Source organism: Balaenoptera borealis, assembly GCF_965194805.1.
Source record: "Balaenoptera borealis genome assembly, chromosome: 1".
Classification (NCBI taxonomy): Eukaryota; Metazoa; Chordata; class Mammalia; order Artiodactyla; family Balaenopteridae; genus Balaenoptera; species Balaenoptera borealis.
The window spans coordinates 58480659-58498694 of record NC_138860.1 but is presented as its reverse complement, the minus strand read 5'-3'; the positions used below and the strand labels follow the sequence as shown (position 1 = coordinate 58498694).

The following is an 18036-nucleotide window of genomic DNA, read 5'->3' as shown; positions in this document are numbered from 1 at the left end:
CACAATTTTCCCTAAGATTGACTTTCTTCAACTAGAAAGCTGAAAAATAAAATATAAAAATATAAACATAAAATCTGATTATTATTAGGTTATTTTCATTTTCCTTTAGGAAGTGACACTCAATCATTCAATAAGTAATTTAAAAAAAAATTTCAGGATGTTTAGGATAATGGACATTGTAGGTATAGGGTGATTTTTGACATTTAGAACAATATCATACAATTCCATATATATCTCATTTCTATGACAACAAAAGTTATCTAGCATAGAGGAGATGGTAAACTATGCCGTATGGAAAATAGAATTTAACTTTATAAAAGCTGTGAGAAAAAATAGATTTTCACTTAAATGCCATTTATAGGTAATTTCTATCCAAGTTGTTAATGTTTAAAAATTTAAATGCCATTTAAATATTTTTATGAAGACTCTATGTATTTTAGTTTGGCAAATAACAACCAGAAGTAGATGGATAAACCTAGACCATTAAAAACCTCCAAACTTTTAATTTTAGCTTATTGTTTCAGCTTTCTCCCCCATTCAGCTTATTGAGAGCTGTTAATAAGGAACTAATTGGTTGGCTTGTTTTTTCTTTTCACCATTCGGTGGCCAGTCTCTGGTAGAAATCCTAATGAGATGCAAACCAGGCAAACAAATGGGCCAGTGGGCTGGAAGGGCATAAGAGACAGTGGGCATGGAAAGTCTATTGTTGTTTGTCCAATCAACTAAATATTTTTTAATTGTAGCAGCAATGCCATAAATAGGCCTGGCACAAGCCTATTAGTCTGCCTTATTTTATTCCTGTTTCAGTCTCTCTGCTTCCACCATCCATACAAGTCTGCGATTTTGATTTTTGTTCATTTGATGGGAGAGACTTCCCTTTGGTTATCTGTGCTTTTGGAAGATATATTATTTTGGGTTTGTTTTTTTTTTTAAATAAATTTATTTATTTTTGGCTGCATTTGGTCTTCGTTGCTGCGCGTGGGCTTTCTTTTTAGTTGCAGCGAGCGGGGCTTACTCTCCGTTGTGGTGTGCAGGCCTCTCATTAAGGTGGCTTCTCTTGTTGCGGAGCACGGGCTCTAGGTGCGCGGGCTTCAGTAGTTGTGGCTCTCCGGCTCTAGAGCGCAGGCTCAGTAGTTGCGGTACATGGGCTTAGCTGCTCTGTGACATGTGGGATCTTCCCGGACCAGGGCTTGAACCTGTGTCCCCTGCATTGTCAGGTGGATTCTTAACCACTGCACCACCAGGGAAGCATGAAGATATATTATTCTGAATAGTTTAATAGAAGGTGAGCTTTGAGGGAACAATGCTATTCTTATTGTAACTTGTATCTTGTTTTTAACTTCGTGCAAACCTGCGTTCCCCATGGGCTCATGTTAAACTAAACATCTCTGCCAATCTGTGCTCTCTTGAAGGTGATTCGCAAGGGATGGCTAACCATCAGCAACATTGGCATCATGAAAGGAGGCTCTAAGGGATACTGGTTCGTCCTTACTGCTGAAAGCTTATCCTGGTACAAAGATGATGAGGTGAGCCACAGAAGTGACAGAATTTTTAAAATTAAAATGTTTCTATTTCAAATTAATTGATAGTATTGTGATATACAATTTTAAGACACCAGTGGTTTTCTTTCAGTAAGACTTAGCTTGGGATGTTTGAAGAAGCACTGTTTTTTCCTTATAGATTTTAAATTTTACGATAGTCCCCTCAAATATCTTTTATTTTTTTAATGTAGTCACGTTTGTTTTCCTGAAGAAATGGAGTTAGGGATTAGTAGTTGAAAACTTCCTTCTTTGTAATAACGGCAAGGTAGTGATAATAGTGAAAGCGATTTTCATTAAATAATGTGTTGAAAATACTCAACGTAATAGAGCATCATAAGAGCCAAGTTAATAGCATTGATGCAGAGTTAATAAAGCATTTTGGAATTGTTGCTGTGACATCTGTCTCAAATGACAGGCTTTTGAAAATGTCCAAATCACTAGCCTTCAAGTGAGTACTAGATAATTGTTTATACAAATTTTTTCTTTGAGAATTTGATATCTATGTAAAAGCATGAATTATGATAATTATGGTGTTCTGGTTCATGTTAGATGTTAATAATATTGGGCCTGTGACTTATTACTCATTTAAATCTGATAGAAAAGCACACACAAAAAAATCAGTCTTACAGTGCCATTAAAGTGCTATAAAGTGATACTGGTAAATTTGGGAGGGCATGGATGGAAATTAAGCAGTGTTTTGGAAATTTTAATAGCTCTGGTCTGACTTGAGAAAATTTTGGTGCTTATAATGCAGCATGCAAACATTGGCTAAGAATACTCTGTGATAGCAAAACTATATACAGGTGAGATTGTGTCAGTTGTATTTGGTTATAAAAGGCACGCGTTTCAGAGTTAAAAGTCCTTCCGCTCTTGGCTTGATATCTTCTGAAAGCACTGCAAGGTGCTTTTGTAAATTGTTGGAGGAAAAACTTCATGTCCTATGTAGTTCTTTCTTTTTCCTAAGTGCTTAGTGCAAATAATATGTTTAATAAATATCAGATGATCAGTTGATGGCCACTAAATTTTCTGCAGTAAAGGAAATCAGATCTTATAGAAAGGTCCAAAGAAATTTTCTACTCAAAAGCTTTATTTCAAATTTTTGTCACATGTTTTAATGACTTCAGTCAAACATGGAATTTGTTGTTGTGAGTCTGAGAATTAACATTGGTTTCTTTCCTGTGCTGGCTGCTTAGATATCTCTCTCATTCTGTGGAAGCTCCAGTGTTTAAAGGCAACAGCCTCAGGAGCTCTGAGATGCCTTTCTAGATATAAACATCAGTAATTACATAATCTTCTTTTGTGTTCAGTTGCCCTACTAGATCTTCTCTTAGATACATTTTGTTTACAAGTACTTGTTTACAAATGTTCACAAGTAGGTGATCATTTATGTACACTTAAATACATATTGGTCTATGGGCCATTCTCAGTTATTCTAGGCAAAGCAAAAGATTTTGCTGAGGAATCATGATAGTAATAGCTAGTGTTTTATATTTATTAATTAAGTCATTTAATCCACATTACAACCATAAAGATAGGTACTATTATTATCCCCATTTTTCAGGTGAGTAAATGAAGAAAAAACACAACCTTTTGAAAAGTCATTTCTATAGGACTCAGTTTCCCTTATGGTAGAACACTTGGTGTTGGTGAGGATAACTAAGTTGCCAAGGTCTCATAGCTACTTGGTAGCAAAGCAGAAATTTGAACACACGCTGTCTGGCTCCAGAGCTTATGACTTCAACCACAAATGGAGGCAAGAATCTCCGAGGTGCTGGAGTTTTCCAAGTCAACCTCATCCCACAGAGGATTTATTAAGATGAGTTCCAGGCATCCCAGCACTGACCTCTCCCTGAGTGTTACTATCAGGGGCCCTGAAGACTCTGGGATTAGCCACTGCTGTTGGAGTATGGCTTTAGGGTTTCTGAAACAAGCCTGTTGGAAGGCACATGATGCTCCCTGTAGGGAAGGAAGAGGCTTTGAGAGAGCTTGGTGACCTCATGGTCACCAGTGAGCCCCTTCTCTCTGCTATAAATTCAGAATAAATTTTTACAAAATCTCTGCTGCCGAAGCTCCCTCATGAGCACTTGGTTACAGTAGATAGAAAATACATGTGTGCAGTTATAATATTAACCAAGTGCCAGAGAACATTTTATTAAAGGTATGTGTGTGGAAGGTTGACTGTGTGTGTGTTTTGGGTGGGAAGGGTAGGTCATAATGACCCTTAAAATAGATTGGACTGATTTAGATGAAGAAAGTTTAGAAAAGGGTTGTTTTCTTAATTTAGATCATTTTAAGAAAGAGAAAACGACAGATGAGGATGCTGCTCTCTGGAGCTAACAAGTAGACTAACAATACAATATTGGATGGTAAGTGCCCTGAAGAAAATAGGTCAGTGAGCTAAAAACTGATGCGGGAGGGACCTTTAGGTTGAGTGTTTGCGAAGAAGTAACATTGGAGCGGAAACTGGAATGACGACATTCCAGGGTGGGCTGAGATGGAGGAGGAGTAGGAGAGAGAAGTAGGAAATATAGAATCAGAGGTACCTTGTCAGGCCCCACCCAATGATTTGGATTTTATTCCAAGGATAATTGAAAACCATTGGCCTGTGTCAACAGGATGTGACCTGATTGGATTTATGTTTTAGAAGGATCAGTCTGGCTGCTGGCTTGGGCATGATTTGTGGGATGGAATGTGTGTGTGGATGGAGTTGGGGTGGCAAGAATAGAAGAAGGGAGACCAGCTAGGAGACTGTATCAGTGGTTCAGGCAAGAGAAGATGGTGGCTTGTACTGGCTGGAGAGGAGAGCTCAAGTTCAGGGTAAAGCAAACTGATGGGCCACATACAGCTACACTGTAGTCATTAGCTACTGTTTCTCATGAAAAACTCTGCTCAAGAAACCAGATAGGAAATTTTCCAAATAGTAATGCCCAACTCATGACCCCTGTCTTCAAAGTATGTGTCAGTGGGGCAGAGCCTTTACTCCCCGAAGCCATCCTCATTCATCCCCACCTTACCACCCTTTGGTAACCACCACTCTGGTTCACCATCCTGCTCCATTTCTATTGCCAGCACTTCCTACCACCATAGACCACCTCTGAGCCTGCTGGCAGGGCAGAAGGGAGGGGTCAGCACTGTTCCTTGCTCTTTACCAGTATTCAACTAATAGTTATTAGTGTCTGCTGGGAGCCAAGGCTGGAAGGGAGGGTATGGGGAAAGGAGGTCAGGAGAAATGTCAGGAGGGTGGGGCTTAGAGGTAGTGATCTGTCTCTGGCCTCTTGAATTTGTACCCTGAATACCCATCCTTTATTAGCAGTGTTTTAAATGATACTTAGATTTCATACATGCCTTGCTGTCATAGTTTAACTATGCTTCTGGATATGGATTAAAGATGCTTCTGTGGGCAGCCTTGAAAACCCCAAATTTAGAATTTTCCTTTGTGAAAATAAACATGAGTTCTTACCCAACTTTTGGAGTCAGTTTGTTGGTAAGTTGAGTGCTTGTACTTTGTTCCCATGGTATCTGTCACATCAGCATCTACACACTTTGGAAATCCTGTTACATGGCAATTTATCTCTCTTAGTCAAGCAAGTGTGACACCATAAATATTATTTAGTTATAGATTTATCATTTATTTAATAATTTATATTCAAATTTTCATAGAGAATTGTTATTTGTTTCTATGTTCTTTCATCTTCCTGCTTTCTTGTGTAATTAGACTGGTATGTTTTCATTATAATCTAATTGGCTGTTGAATAAGTAGCATATTATGGCATATGAATAGATATGGTTTTATTTAACTTTTGACAGGTTTGTAATAAATATAAATGACTTATGAAATGTATTTGTGATTAAAGAACAATGGTTCAAACTGTTTTCAGGATGCGATTAATTGAACAAAAGACCCTGTAGACCATATGCTTGGTGCAATGAAAAGGGTAAGGTGCTGGAGGATGTGAATTTGCTATGACTAACTGCCAGTGTTGGAACAAGTCAGACTTCTCTGAGCCTCGGTTTTAGCTTATCAAATGGGAACTGTTGCTGACCAAATCACCTCAAAGGGAGTTTGTAGGACTCTAAGAAATCATATATTAACAAGTGCATTTATAAACTTTTAGGCATCACATTTATATATTTATTCTTGTCATCTCAAGTAATACTATGCCCTCCTACAATAATGTCATTCTTTCACTCACATGTCTTCTTATTTCCAATTTGGTCATTTCATTTTGTGAGATAGGATGTATGGAATCTGGGATTTTTCAGCAGAGAATGGTAAGATTCAGACAGTAAAATGGAACTCAGATCCTATTCCTTCAGTGGGACTTTTCCATGCTGCCTCCTCTCCAGCCTATGGGTTAGAGATGATAATATCAAACTATGTGATTTCCTATCCAAACTGGCAGAGGCAATAGCATGATAACCCTGTGTAATAATTTTAAGCTAGAGTTGGCATGATGGTAATAGTAGGTCCCCAGCATTTTTCCTGCTTTCTCCCCATCCTTAATATAACTATCCTCCCTACCCTTAAATCTTAGATGGGTTCGTGAACACGCTCAGACATCTGTGGACCTCATGTTTTGAACCATTATTCTACTTTACAATAAAGTTATTTGTAATGTTACTGACAGATGATCTTAATAGAAAGGTTTCCACCTGTGTCCCAGGCAGTGTTATTTCCATGTGTTATCTTCAGAGAATCTATATAATACAAAGTGGTTATGGAAAACATAATTAATCTATGTACTTGACTATATGTTATCCTTTAGCATTACTCAAAAATTGGGGCTTTCTGCAACACGAAAAGAAATAGACCATCTTGTACAGGGTTAGATAGTTTATAACCAATCACCAAGGGGATTTACCCAAACCTGGCTGTCCTTCCAAATCATACTCCAGTACCCCAGACTCTGAAATTCTGTACAAGAGTGGCTCTGAATGCATTTCTAGGAATTGCATAGACCTCTTCCTGGGTCCATCCTCTCCAGAGCATTCTGTCATTGTGCATACCCCAAGTCAAGGGGGAGCTGTGTATGGGGGTGAGGACAGAGCTTGGACATGCAGGATTGTGTGTCCACATATATCCCTTGGGATCTTGGATAAATGATACTCAGCTCCTTTGATTTCTATCAAAATAATAATATAAAGATATTTGTAGTACTTATATTTACTAAGGATTTGAGGAAGCAATACAGCAATTCAAACAACCTCAAATAGCATATTAGATAACCCTCTGCACAGCAGTTTTTAACTAGTGGACACCCTACTTGGGTGTGTCACTGGCAGCTCTAGCCTTGTGCTGGCAGCCCAAGGAGAGTACATTAGCTTCTCTCTTTCTCTTCCCCTTCACATCTCTCCCCTCAGTGCTGTCAGTCTGGATTGCCCCAAACTCAAGGTGTTTCCTCATTCTTTTATGTACATCCACTCAGCTCTTCTTAGCATCTAGTCCAGCCTTCGTTTCAGGCTCACCTTTGTATATCCAAATTAGTCAAAATGCTCAACCAAGCCAAATGGACTTTCAGTTAACAAGATGCTCCCTAGTTCTAAAGTAATTGTGGTTGTAAAAAATATCTCTGCTATTCATTCTACCTGCTTAAGCTCATGAAGGCCAGCTTTCAATCTGAATGATGATCTTGATGAAGATCATCATGACGATGGTTAACATTTATTATTTATAATAAAGTTTATCAGGCACTGAACTAAGTCAATACTTTATTTACATTCTCCATTTTAGAAATGAAGATTGAGACTCAAAGAGACTAATTCAGCCAGCTACTAAGTACCAGTGCTGTGCTCTTAATCACCTGAACATTTCCCAACAAATATATTCTGAGCACCTGTTATGAACCAGACACTATCCTAATCACTAAGGATAAAGTGGTTAGCAAGGTACCCACCCTTATGAAGGATATTTCCTGATAAAGAAAACATAAACAGTCAGGAACACCTATGAGATTCAGATTACAAACTGTGAATAAGATAAATCCAGTGATGTGTTTGACTTAAGGAGTATCTGGGATGGGAATCACAGCATGGGGGGGACATTAAACTGAGTGGTCAGAGAAGGTTTGTGTTAATGCCTAAGGCAAGATAGAGCCTGATGAATATAAGAAACTGAATTTAGGCCACTGTGACTGGAACAAAGAGAGAAAAGGACTCTATAAAGATTAAGGATTTTGATCCAAAGAATGATGAGAAGGCTTTGAAGTTTTTAAGCGGAAGAGTCACATAATAGGATTTGAAATTTTTATAGATATTTGTGATTGCTTTGTAGAGAGTAGATTGGAGGAGGACAAAACTGAATTGGGGAGTTGTAGAAAGCTATTGCTGTAGTATACATAAGAGATAATCCAGCTTGGGCTGGATGGGTTGAGGGAAATTGATAGAAATGGATGAATTTAAGAGATTTTTTAAAAGTGAAAATTGACAAAACTCATCACACGTGCTAAGTATTGGTTGAATGCTTTTAAGTTCCTGCTGAACTGTAAGCTTCTTGAGACCAGGAGCCACTGTCTTGTTCCATGTTCTACCACCAGTAGACATGGCGCTGAGAGGTGGTGCTAAGTAAATATTGGCCGAGTGAAGATGTGATTGAGCAAATAAATAATTAAGTGCAGCATAGTAATTCATCATGTCCTGGTATCACAAGTGGCTAAACCAAATTATTGAATTACAGGGTAAAATTACCCTTAGATGTAGATTGTCTTAAAATTTTCTTAAGTTTCATCATTGAAGGTTAATAGATTTTTTTTTTCCCTCTGACTATATAACTTCCTGGATTGAAGATAATTTAAGCAGAAAATAAATTTCCCAGTGTCATTTTCATACATTATAAATATATTTTGCACAGTTCTTTTTTTTTTTTTTTACATCTTTATTGGAGTATAATTGCTTTACAATGTTGTGTTAGTTTCTGCTGTATAACAAAGTGAATCAGCTATATGTATACATGTATCCCCCTATCCCCTCCCTCTTGAGCCTCCCTCCCACCCCTCTAAGTGGTCACAAAGCACAAGCTGATCTCCCTGTTGCACAGTACTTTGGAGGGATTTAGAAAAGGGGAAGGCATTGGAATAAAATAGAAACTATCATTTCAAAAAGATTTTGGATTTAGATAGTTTTACATTAATCTTTAAAATCAGATTTGAAAAAAAAATGTGATGACTTTTATTTAAATTATTCCAAAATAAAAAATTTAAAAGAATAGAATATTCTGATTCAAGGAGAAAAGAGTCTTATTTTTCTTAGTATCAATGAGAAATGTGTAAATGGTAGTTGAAATCTCTGAAAAAAAAGGGATTGCTAGTTTATAAATAATGATAGTACATAGCCAATATTTATTCCATTTAGGTAGTCCAACATGAAGATTAAAATCATAATGGAATACTCCTAGGAAAGTAGGGTAATTCAACAGAAGCATTTCCAGTGGAAATGTACTAACCTTACAGTATTGAAGAAAATCCAAAATCTGCATTGAAATAAGGACATTCTTTGGACTCAAAAAATTACAGGCCTCATTTTTGTGGGTTGATGTGTTTGGAAAGCTTGATAAGGAGATTATATAATTCCCTTATAGGGATATTTACTTAGTATTGTTTTTATTATGTAACTGTAACAGATGACACATGTAACTTTGGTAATAGGAAGCGGAGTGACAGCTATGTCCCTGGATGACAAAAGTTGTGAGACGGAGAAGTTATAGAAATCTTCAGCTCTTTCCATTTGCACTTAGACTTTCAAGATTCTGTTTCCTGCTAGGTCCGCACGCTCCCTGTGATGAGGTCAGGATTGACCCTGTGAACACTAGTCACACTCCTTGCTGAGTTGTTTTAGTTAGCCAAAATTTAGATATTTTTTATTTTAAAAAAGTCACAATAAATATTAAACTTTAAAACATTTATATTACTTTAAATTCTTCATGATCATAGTTGTGCATGTGCTTTTTCATATACATAAGCTATCTTATATTATGCTTTTTAATGTGGGATTATTTCATGTAAACATTTCCAAGTTCTGGAATTATCCAAAGGTTTATAATTTTGAAAAAATATATTCAACAAACCATAATGGTAAATGCTATTTCAAATTTATTAAAAATACTTATAAACCCACACCCATTCCCTCATATGTATTATTTGTTGTACTCAAAAGTTTATATTGGAAGAAAAATATTACCCTTTATATTACCGTTTCCTGGAAGAGTAAAATTTTTAAATGTACCTCATTTAATGAATTTATATATATATATGTATATATATATATATATATATATATATACATACATACATATATATATGACATTCTTTCAAGCTAAGTAAAAAAAAAATGTAATACCAATATGTTAACCTCATGTTTTAAGGGAAAATTATTTGAAACGTCATCCTGGAGTGGTTCACTACAGGATAACTGCGCTGGCCTGGCCTCCTTAGCTCTCCCTTTGGAGTTTGGTGGAATGGAACAGTCTCCTTTATGTTATGACCCAGCTATCGTGTCAGCCAGAGAGCTCTCAAGCACTGTCCTGGCACTGCATTGCAGGGTCCAGTAGGATGATCCACATGTGGACTCCTGTCGGAGGCGTTTGCTACAGGTTATATGCATTTACAACTGGGTGATTCTATGCAAATATTGTGAGACATTTTTATATTGTCTTCCTGTTTATATTTTACATTTTGTGAACTATTGTTTAGGACTTTATTTGCTAGTCATGGGACTCTTCTTTAAGGTAAAACCTTCATTGCACAATGTGTTTTACAGTAGCATGTTTTAGCAGATGTCGTATTTCCTTAGGCCAGATTGTAAATGCAAGAATTTAGCCTTAATCATATTTTTACTTATTAGTTTTACCCAATCGCTCTTTTTGTTTTTGTTGTTGTTTTTAAGAAACTATGGTGTCAGGTTTGGTAAAATATCAAATAATAATAAAAATTTTGAACCTCGGGCAGCTTTTATCCTTATGACTAAATCTTTCATTTTAAAAATGAAATATCTGAATAAAAATAATTTGCTTTAATCCAAAATATATACTTGAAATGTTTAGTTAGATTAAAAAAAGCAAAAATTTTGGGTAGCCTTGTGCAACATGTTTTAAAGTTTGACCAGAATCTTTCTAAGAAAGATGAAAATTAATTTTAAATACTGAAGTTAAGACATGTTAGTGAACCAAATGAAAGTTGACAAATTTTAAATTTTAACCCATCTCCCCACCTTTTACCCTTGAATATTTGAAATATTCATATAAACAAGCCAACCCTGATCATTTCACTCTAGTTCACAGTGTATAAACTGAAGTTTTGACATATCTTCAAAAGATATGGCAAAATTATACACTGCATATCCATTAATAGCTTTCCTTGTTCTTTTTGAAAATAATTGAATTGCCTGAACATTTCAGGAGTTTGAAAGTTTACAGTGAATGGGAGCATGTATTCCAAGTGAATGCATTGGCCCTGTAAATTCCACCCTTAGAACTGTACTTCCTTCTTAATTTCTTAATTTAATGATGACAGTAATAAATCATGTACATCATGACATTTGGAACTATCAAAGCTTCAATTTCAGCTTTGTATATATCAAAAGAAGAGAGGCAAATATTTTAATACATTTGAAAATTATGTTGGAAATAAATACTCTTTTCACTGTGTTTTACCCAGGCCCAAACTGGCAGAGTTTGTTAACTCAAAATACATTATCCCCTGGAATATTATCTCTTCACTCTTTTTCTTTTCTTGCTCTCTGTGTCTTAAAAAGTCATGGTGATATAGAAAACTAAGCTTAGTTTTTGGAGTAGAATTGTTAGAATCACTTATTCTGTCAAACATCAGACTGAGGTTATATTGTTTTGTTACGTTCATTTTGGGGGTGCTGCTCAAAAGCTGTGTGCAATAAATGTCAAGGGTAGTAATTTGCTGACAACGATTAGGAAAAGAGAACTATAGAAAGCACAGGAACATTTTCAGAAATGGGTTTTATTATATTTCATAAGCACCACTCACTTTACTTTTGGTGGGTTTCAATATTTGAATCAAAAATAATAATAATACATAAGAGTTAAGAAACCAACAAATTAAAACCCCAGGCCCCCGCGCCCCTCATTTTGGTTGTAGCTCTTGGTGTAGATGCTATGGTGTGAGGGCTGCTTTCTTTCAATGGCTGGTTGTCATTCAGGCTGGGTTGTCATGTGACTGCCTGTCTGTGCCTGCTGTACAGGTGAGCGGATGTTCTGCACAGCAAGTGTAGACAGGCAGACACATGACAACTCCGTCCAGCCAGGCCCTTGGTTCCTTCAGGTTTCCTTTGCTCATGGGCAGATACAATCAGTCTGTTTTCCAGATTTGGTGATTTTGGAGGGTCAGGGGAAAGGGAGAAAAACACACAATAGAATTAAACATTAAAACATTATGGAACTAAAAACAAGTTAGACTTTTGACTTTATTCAGAAAGTGCACTTATACATTCATTGCAAATGTGCTAACATGGGTAATTGACAGAGCAGAAAACTCACATTGAAATTTTAAGGGTAAAACAACAACAAAAAAGACTAAACACAAGGTTTATTCTTAAATCCAGCTCATATTACTACTGGCCCACATGCAGTCAGAGTTCAGAGTAATTGAACCAGATGTTTTTCCTCTTCACAAAACTCTGCATATTTTAAAACTGAAGTTAAAGATAAAGACTATTTATACATGCTTCTTGTAATAGGTAAGTACCATAATCTTGCCCATGAAAAAGAAACTTGTCATTTACATGGAAATGGCAGCCATTTTCAAAATAATTAATGAGCCTAATGTATTCGACAATGCAACACACGGACTTTGGTATCTGATGCTTTGTTAGTGGGATTTTGACAAGGGGATGTATTTTTATTAATATTTTTTTAAGCAACAGGAACTTATTTAAATTTCTCATTTTTTTTTTAATGCAAAGTTTTAAAGTATGGATGTGAAAACCAAATAAAAAGCAGTTGTGAGCTTAAGTTTTCCTCCTCTTAATTAACTACAGGGCTGTGCCATGAATCAAAAGGGTATAAACTAAAAAGTTGTTACCCACAGTGATGCTCACAATGTGTATTGGACATTGTTAGTGCAGTGCAGTTAGAAAATAATACCTTATACACAGAAAAGGAAACTTCATTTCGTATCTAAAAAGTAAAACCAGACACTTCGGAAAATTTCCTTAAAATTCATATAAGAAAGAATTAATGGTGTTAAATATACAATTAGAAAATTTAATTCTGGTGACTTGAGAATAATTCTATTGGTTATTTTAATATAAATGATCAGTTCACTTCCGTAGAGGTATTTAACAAATTCCCCTGCTCTTTAAAAAATAAAATATTCAGATAGTCAAAATTCCAATAAATAGAATTTTAAAAAACAAAACAAAACCTTATTGTCCAAGGAATGTGTACTTAGGGATTTTTTCAAAGAATTTTAAGGAAAACAAGTAGTTTGTTATTTCCCTTTAATTGTAAAATTCTGAGAAAATAGCAAATAGAAAGTTTATGGAGAGCAAAATAGTTTTTAGAGACTGAAAAAATGACAGTATTCTACACATCTGAACTTTTATGCAGTGATTAGATATGGTACAGTTTTAACAAAGAGTTGATAAGTGCAACTTTCCATTTATTTATTTAATTTCAAAAAATAAATGTCAGATTCTGTTTCTGGTCATCACTTCTGAGTAGAGGACTTATTTTTTTTTCTTGACAGAATCAAAAACATCACTAAACTTGGCTGCTATTTAAATAATTACAAGGCCAGAGTATGCAAAAACAAATACCTTAAGAAACTATTTTGTTATTGTTGCTGCATTCAGTGCAACAGAAAATATTTATGGAGTGATTCACTTACAAAGAGTATATTGGTGGAAATATAAAATTACTGTAATTCTGTATAGCTTTCCCTCTCTTTCCCATAAATAATTTGATCCAGTTAACTCTGCTCAATTAAAGGAATGATGCATGCAACCTGAAAAAATAGAAAGAAATATTTGTGAGTTCATGTTATCCTTTAATATGAAGCAGTTCTATTAAACCAAGATACCCAATGTATTTGAGCCTGAAAAACCATAACTGTTTTTCAGGGGGAAAAAAATCTTGCTGAGAAATGATTTTATTCTACTCATAAGACTTTTGGACAATTTATGTTTCTAGTAGATTTTAAAAACACAATTTTAGTAAGTATGTGGCATATGCACACTTTTTGGTTATGTTGAACCTGATGGAAGACTGAAAAAACATTTAAGATTTTTTTCTGTCTTCTAAACTGTACAGTAAATATTAATTCATTATCACTTAATATACTAGGTAAAATATAAAAAAGCTATTTATATTATTATCATACCATGTAATTTTTAATATGGTTATTACGCCTCCTTTTTGTCTTTTGTTTATTATCTTAAGAAAGAAATGCAAAAATAGAATCATATTCTAAGTCTTCTACAGCAAAATTAAACCAAAGAAACTCCAGAAAACTGGCTGTCACAGTAAGTCAGGAAATTCAAAATTAAGATTTAATTATTTTCCTTAATTTACTTCTTTATCTCTATTTATTAAAACTGATAAAAATTCTTAATAAGAGATCTTCAAAAAATTGATAAATATTTCTACCTAAATAATTTGTAGCACACCGAGGTTAAAAAGGTAGAAGAAACCAAGTAAGAAAGTTTCAATCTTTACTCAGGAATTTCCTGTCTTTTCTTAGGTTAAATCCTGACTTCTAGTTATTTTAAGCTGGGATTTATGAGTGATGGTCTCTTAGCTATTATTTAGACATTATTGAGATGGGTGGGATAGTCTCCTCAGAGAAGAGGAAAATGGGTTGTTTTTAAAGAGCAAACCTCTTGCAGAGTAGTCAAAAGCTTTGGCTTCTCTTTAGTAAGGATGGACTCTGGTGGGTGAGTGAACTTTTCTACATTACCAAGTTGTATTTTCTTTTTATGTCCTATAACAGCTTTAAGACTTCAACCGGGAAAAAAAAAGGGGGTGGGGGGAGAAAATTCCTTCATTAGGAGTTTTGTGCCTGAACTCTTTCCCACAAAGTGAAAAACTTGGGTGGTCTGTAGGGTGAGAGGTGGGGGTAGATAGTATATTTTGGTTTTTAAAAAATATAAACACATTATCTTGGCCGAAAACTCAAATACCAAGCAGGAAGGACATTAAACCTATTAACTAATTGCAAGAAAGTGATCAGTGTGAAATTTTGTCCCACTGTAAATAAATTTTCTTTGGTTTTCAGATCTATGGCTTAAAAAAGCAGTGGGAGTTGAAAATGTAAATAAACTGTTTTATGTTGATCCTTTTCCAATTAAGAAATGATGGTGTTGAAGCTAAGGCTCTGAATTTCCTTCTCTTAGCGCAAAAAATTTTCCTTTTAACTCAGTACCTAGTCTAACTTATCAATCACCATGCGCTAAAATGCAAAATAACTACTAAGTTTCTATGAAGTACAGTTTGGACAGGCCTTGCAATTTTCTCTTTCTGACGATGTACAATATTTAATTTTAATACTTACACTTACCATCACATCCAGGGGTAGTTTTAGTAGAAGTTGTTCATTGTTGGTTAGTTTCCTCTGGAATAGATCCCATGATCCCTAAAACATTTGTATATTTCCTTACAAAGTAATATCAAAAGAAAGTTAAACATTATTCTAATTACCCTGGAAATAGATAAGGTTATTTTACGATATGTGTATGTATACATGTTAGTATGTATACCAGCGCATAAACTACCATCCTTCCTTCAGTCAGCAGTGGTTTATAAAGTGAGCTTTTACTTTTGATTTTTAACTTAGTTCATGCAATTTAAAAAGACGTACTATTCCTTCCCATTTGTTAAAAGTTTGCATTAAAAATGGGTTGCCAGAGCTCACTGAGCACGTGCAGGGGCTCCTCGGCTATCCCTTTTGCAAATTAATTCTTATGTTCCTACTCCTGTACTTATGCCAAGGACACCATTAGGTCCCCTCTGTCTCCAGACTAAAAGTAATCCTGAGGGAGAAAATAGGTGAGGAACCAGCAGGGTTTGTTTCATTAAAACAAAAAGACCACTTAATATGAAGAAAGACATTTAAATTAAATAAACATGAAATTAAAGCAAGTTAGGAAATTCAGTTATTTCTATGGAGTAAAAAAACAAACAAACAAACCCCTCAAATTTGAGAAATCTTAAATATTGCCAGAGTACCTTATAGCTATCTTCTTTAGTAACTATATCAATTAGTAAAAATATATTTCTTAAAAAAATAAGCTCCCATAAAGTTACCTAATAGATTTTTTTTTTCAATTCTCCTATGTAAAAAAAACTATATAGAGTTTTAAAATCTTACTTGTTTTATTAAAAATAATTAATCTGGAAGCCTCCAAGATACAATAGAAGAAAAAAAAAAAGGATGACACTATTGTATCATCTAACTGGAGAAAATAGCTAAAATAAATCCTTGCTTTTTATATTTTAACTAAAAACCATGAATAAAAGAGAAAACTTCTGTACCAGTTTTGGAATGATCAAAGGGGTGATTTTTAAAATAAATTGTTTTGACCAAAGATAACTTGGGGAATCTTTGGTAATAAAACGTTTTGCCAAAGAGAACTTGTGACAATGTTTGAATTGTTGCAAAATGTATGATTTAGAAAAGGATTTGTTAAGGAACCAATGTAACTTTACAGAATTTAAAGGAGGACAAAAGGGGTTAGATTCACACAAAAGCCTAAAGAACAGATGTTTTCATTATATAGAATTGTTTGGGGGTAGATATAAATGGGGGTTGAGGCAGTAACATTTTTTTCCAGAACGTTCTTTAAGGAACCCATCTCTAAAGTTCAGCATGGATCGTATTGCAACCCAGACTTTCTCTATTATTCTCTCTATTGGGATTTCATTCAGCTTGAGGGTTTTCCTCCCTCCCACCTTCCTCCCCCTCTCCCACCCTCCTTCACCCCCAGGACAGCTGGAAACTGACCAAAGAAAACTTTGCTTTCGTTTACAAATTCCTTTTTTATCAGTGGGTTTCTAGACAAAGTACCTTATCATTTTAAGTGCTCAGAGAAGTAGAAGCGTTGTAAAATATAGCCACGAGGGCTCAGCTGACCAGCAGTTATCAACCATTCTTGGATTTTTTAAAAAATGCAATACAGAGATATACATTGTGATATCTGAACATAGAGGTTTTTATTCTCCGATTTATTTGGTTGCTGACTCAATAAGTTCTGGGTTGGTGCTCTTTTCTGGACCAGTCCCATCTGCATTGTCTGGTAGGCAAAAACTTGGCAACCTCTTCTTTTATTGTTAGATACTATTATTTCTGATGTTTATATTATATAAAATTTAAGAAAAGCACTGTTCATATAGCATTTTAATAATAGCAAGTATTCTTTACTTTGGGGCAAAATGGATTCAATCCTGGGATGCTAAAAGTTATACTACAGCCCTCATTCGAATAAGTTTTTAGGTCTCTGGATTATCAATTTCAACAATTCAAAACCAGCCTCATTAAATTATTCTTAAGTGTTTGGGGTGTGTTTCATATTTCATTTTGAAGTGGGAAAACCTTTAAACTTAAGAAAATAGTTAAAGTCTTCAGAAATTGAATAACATCTAGTAAATCACTATGTACCACACATTGTTGCTCTTTTAAAATTAAATGCAGACCTATCTGTCATGCAGATACCTCAGTTTCTCTCACATGTGAAAGCAAATCATTGGCTCCCCACCTAGGCTCTCCTGGTCATAGCCCAGGTGAGCAGTCAAGAAGGCCTTACCCACAGGTCTTCCCTCGAGCAGTCCTTTCTCGGCAGTGTCCCGAGGGCTTCCTGGTCCCTACTGTGCAAAACCTGTGAAGAAAAACACTGGATATGAGATTCAAAAAAGGAGCAAACAAATGTCTTCTCCTCGGAAACAGCAACTTTTGTCCCCAGCTGTCCATGGCGTTGCTCTCCCTTGCCCAGTCTAACCAATGTGCAGACTACTGTACAACGGCATTGTCCTGAACAGGTAGTCTGAACACTGGGGCGACGGAGCAGGATCTCCAGAAGCTTCCATCTATGTACTTAAAATCCTCTCCGGTCTTTGGGAAAAAGGGGCTGCATTCGGCTTCCCCCCCTGAATTCTGCTGCCCCGACTGAGACTCAAGGGCTGTGATTTCCAGTCTTGACGTGGCACATTTGCTGCAGACTGGGGAACTGGCAATGAATTTAGGACCAGGAAAAGGGGGAGGGCTGGGCTGAAGAGTCCATATATGGGATGATGTCACCCTGGGGAGGTTTGGGTATGCGCTGTGCCGCTGGAGAGACCGCTAGAATCGCCTGCTCTCAGACATGGGTCTGTGCATAAAATGGTACCAGATGTTTTAGTGTAATGTTAAGCAGTCATTTCATCTTCAGGCCAGATTTTTTTCCTCAACTGGGCAGGAAGTGGGCCCCAGTATGGAAAAGCTGAAAAAAAAGAGTCGAGATGTACAGTTCTGCTGTGGCCAACTGAAAGTGAGTTAGTGTAGAA

General features: G+C 35.7%; 1 protein-coding gene and 1 long non-coding RNA gene across 9 annotated transcripts in view; one reads left to right on the top strand and one right to left on the bottom strand.

The window, feature by feature from the left end:
* Nucleotides 1–18036, top strand: part of DNM3 (dynamin 3) — a 576662-nt gene that overhangs the window by 301054 nt on the left and 257572 nt on the right. For all 6 annotated transcript variants that reach the window (XM_082382854.1, XM_082382856.1, XM_082382851.1 and 3 more), the window contains one exon: nt 1413–1526. In XM_082382854.1, the coding sequence (XP_082238980.1) occupies nt 1413–1526 (114 nt within the window). The remainder of the gene's footprint in view (nt 1–1412; nt 1527–18036) is intronic.
* Nucleotides 11531–18020, bottom strand: LOC309635752. 3 transcript variants are annotated; one of them, XR_014248992.1, is made up of 3 exons: nt 17301–18010; nt 15059–15133; nt 11531–13507 (listed from the first exon to the last, which is right to left on the bottom strand). It is a non-coding gene; the product is annotated as an uncharacterized lncRNA (long non-coding RNA). The 3 variants fall into 3 exon arrangements; XR_014248993.1 differs by having other exon boundaries at nt 11531–11856; nt 13391–13507; nt 15059–18009; XR_014248991.1 differs by having other exon boundaries at nt 15059–18020.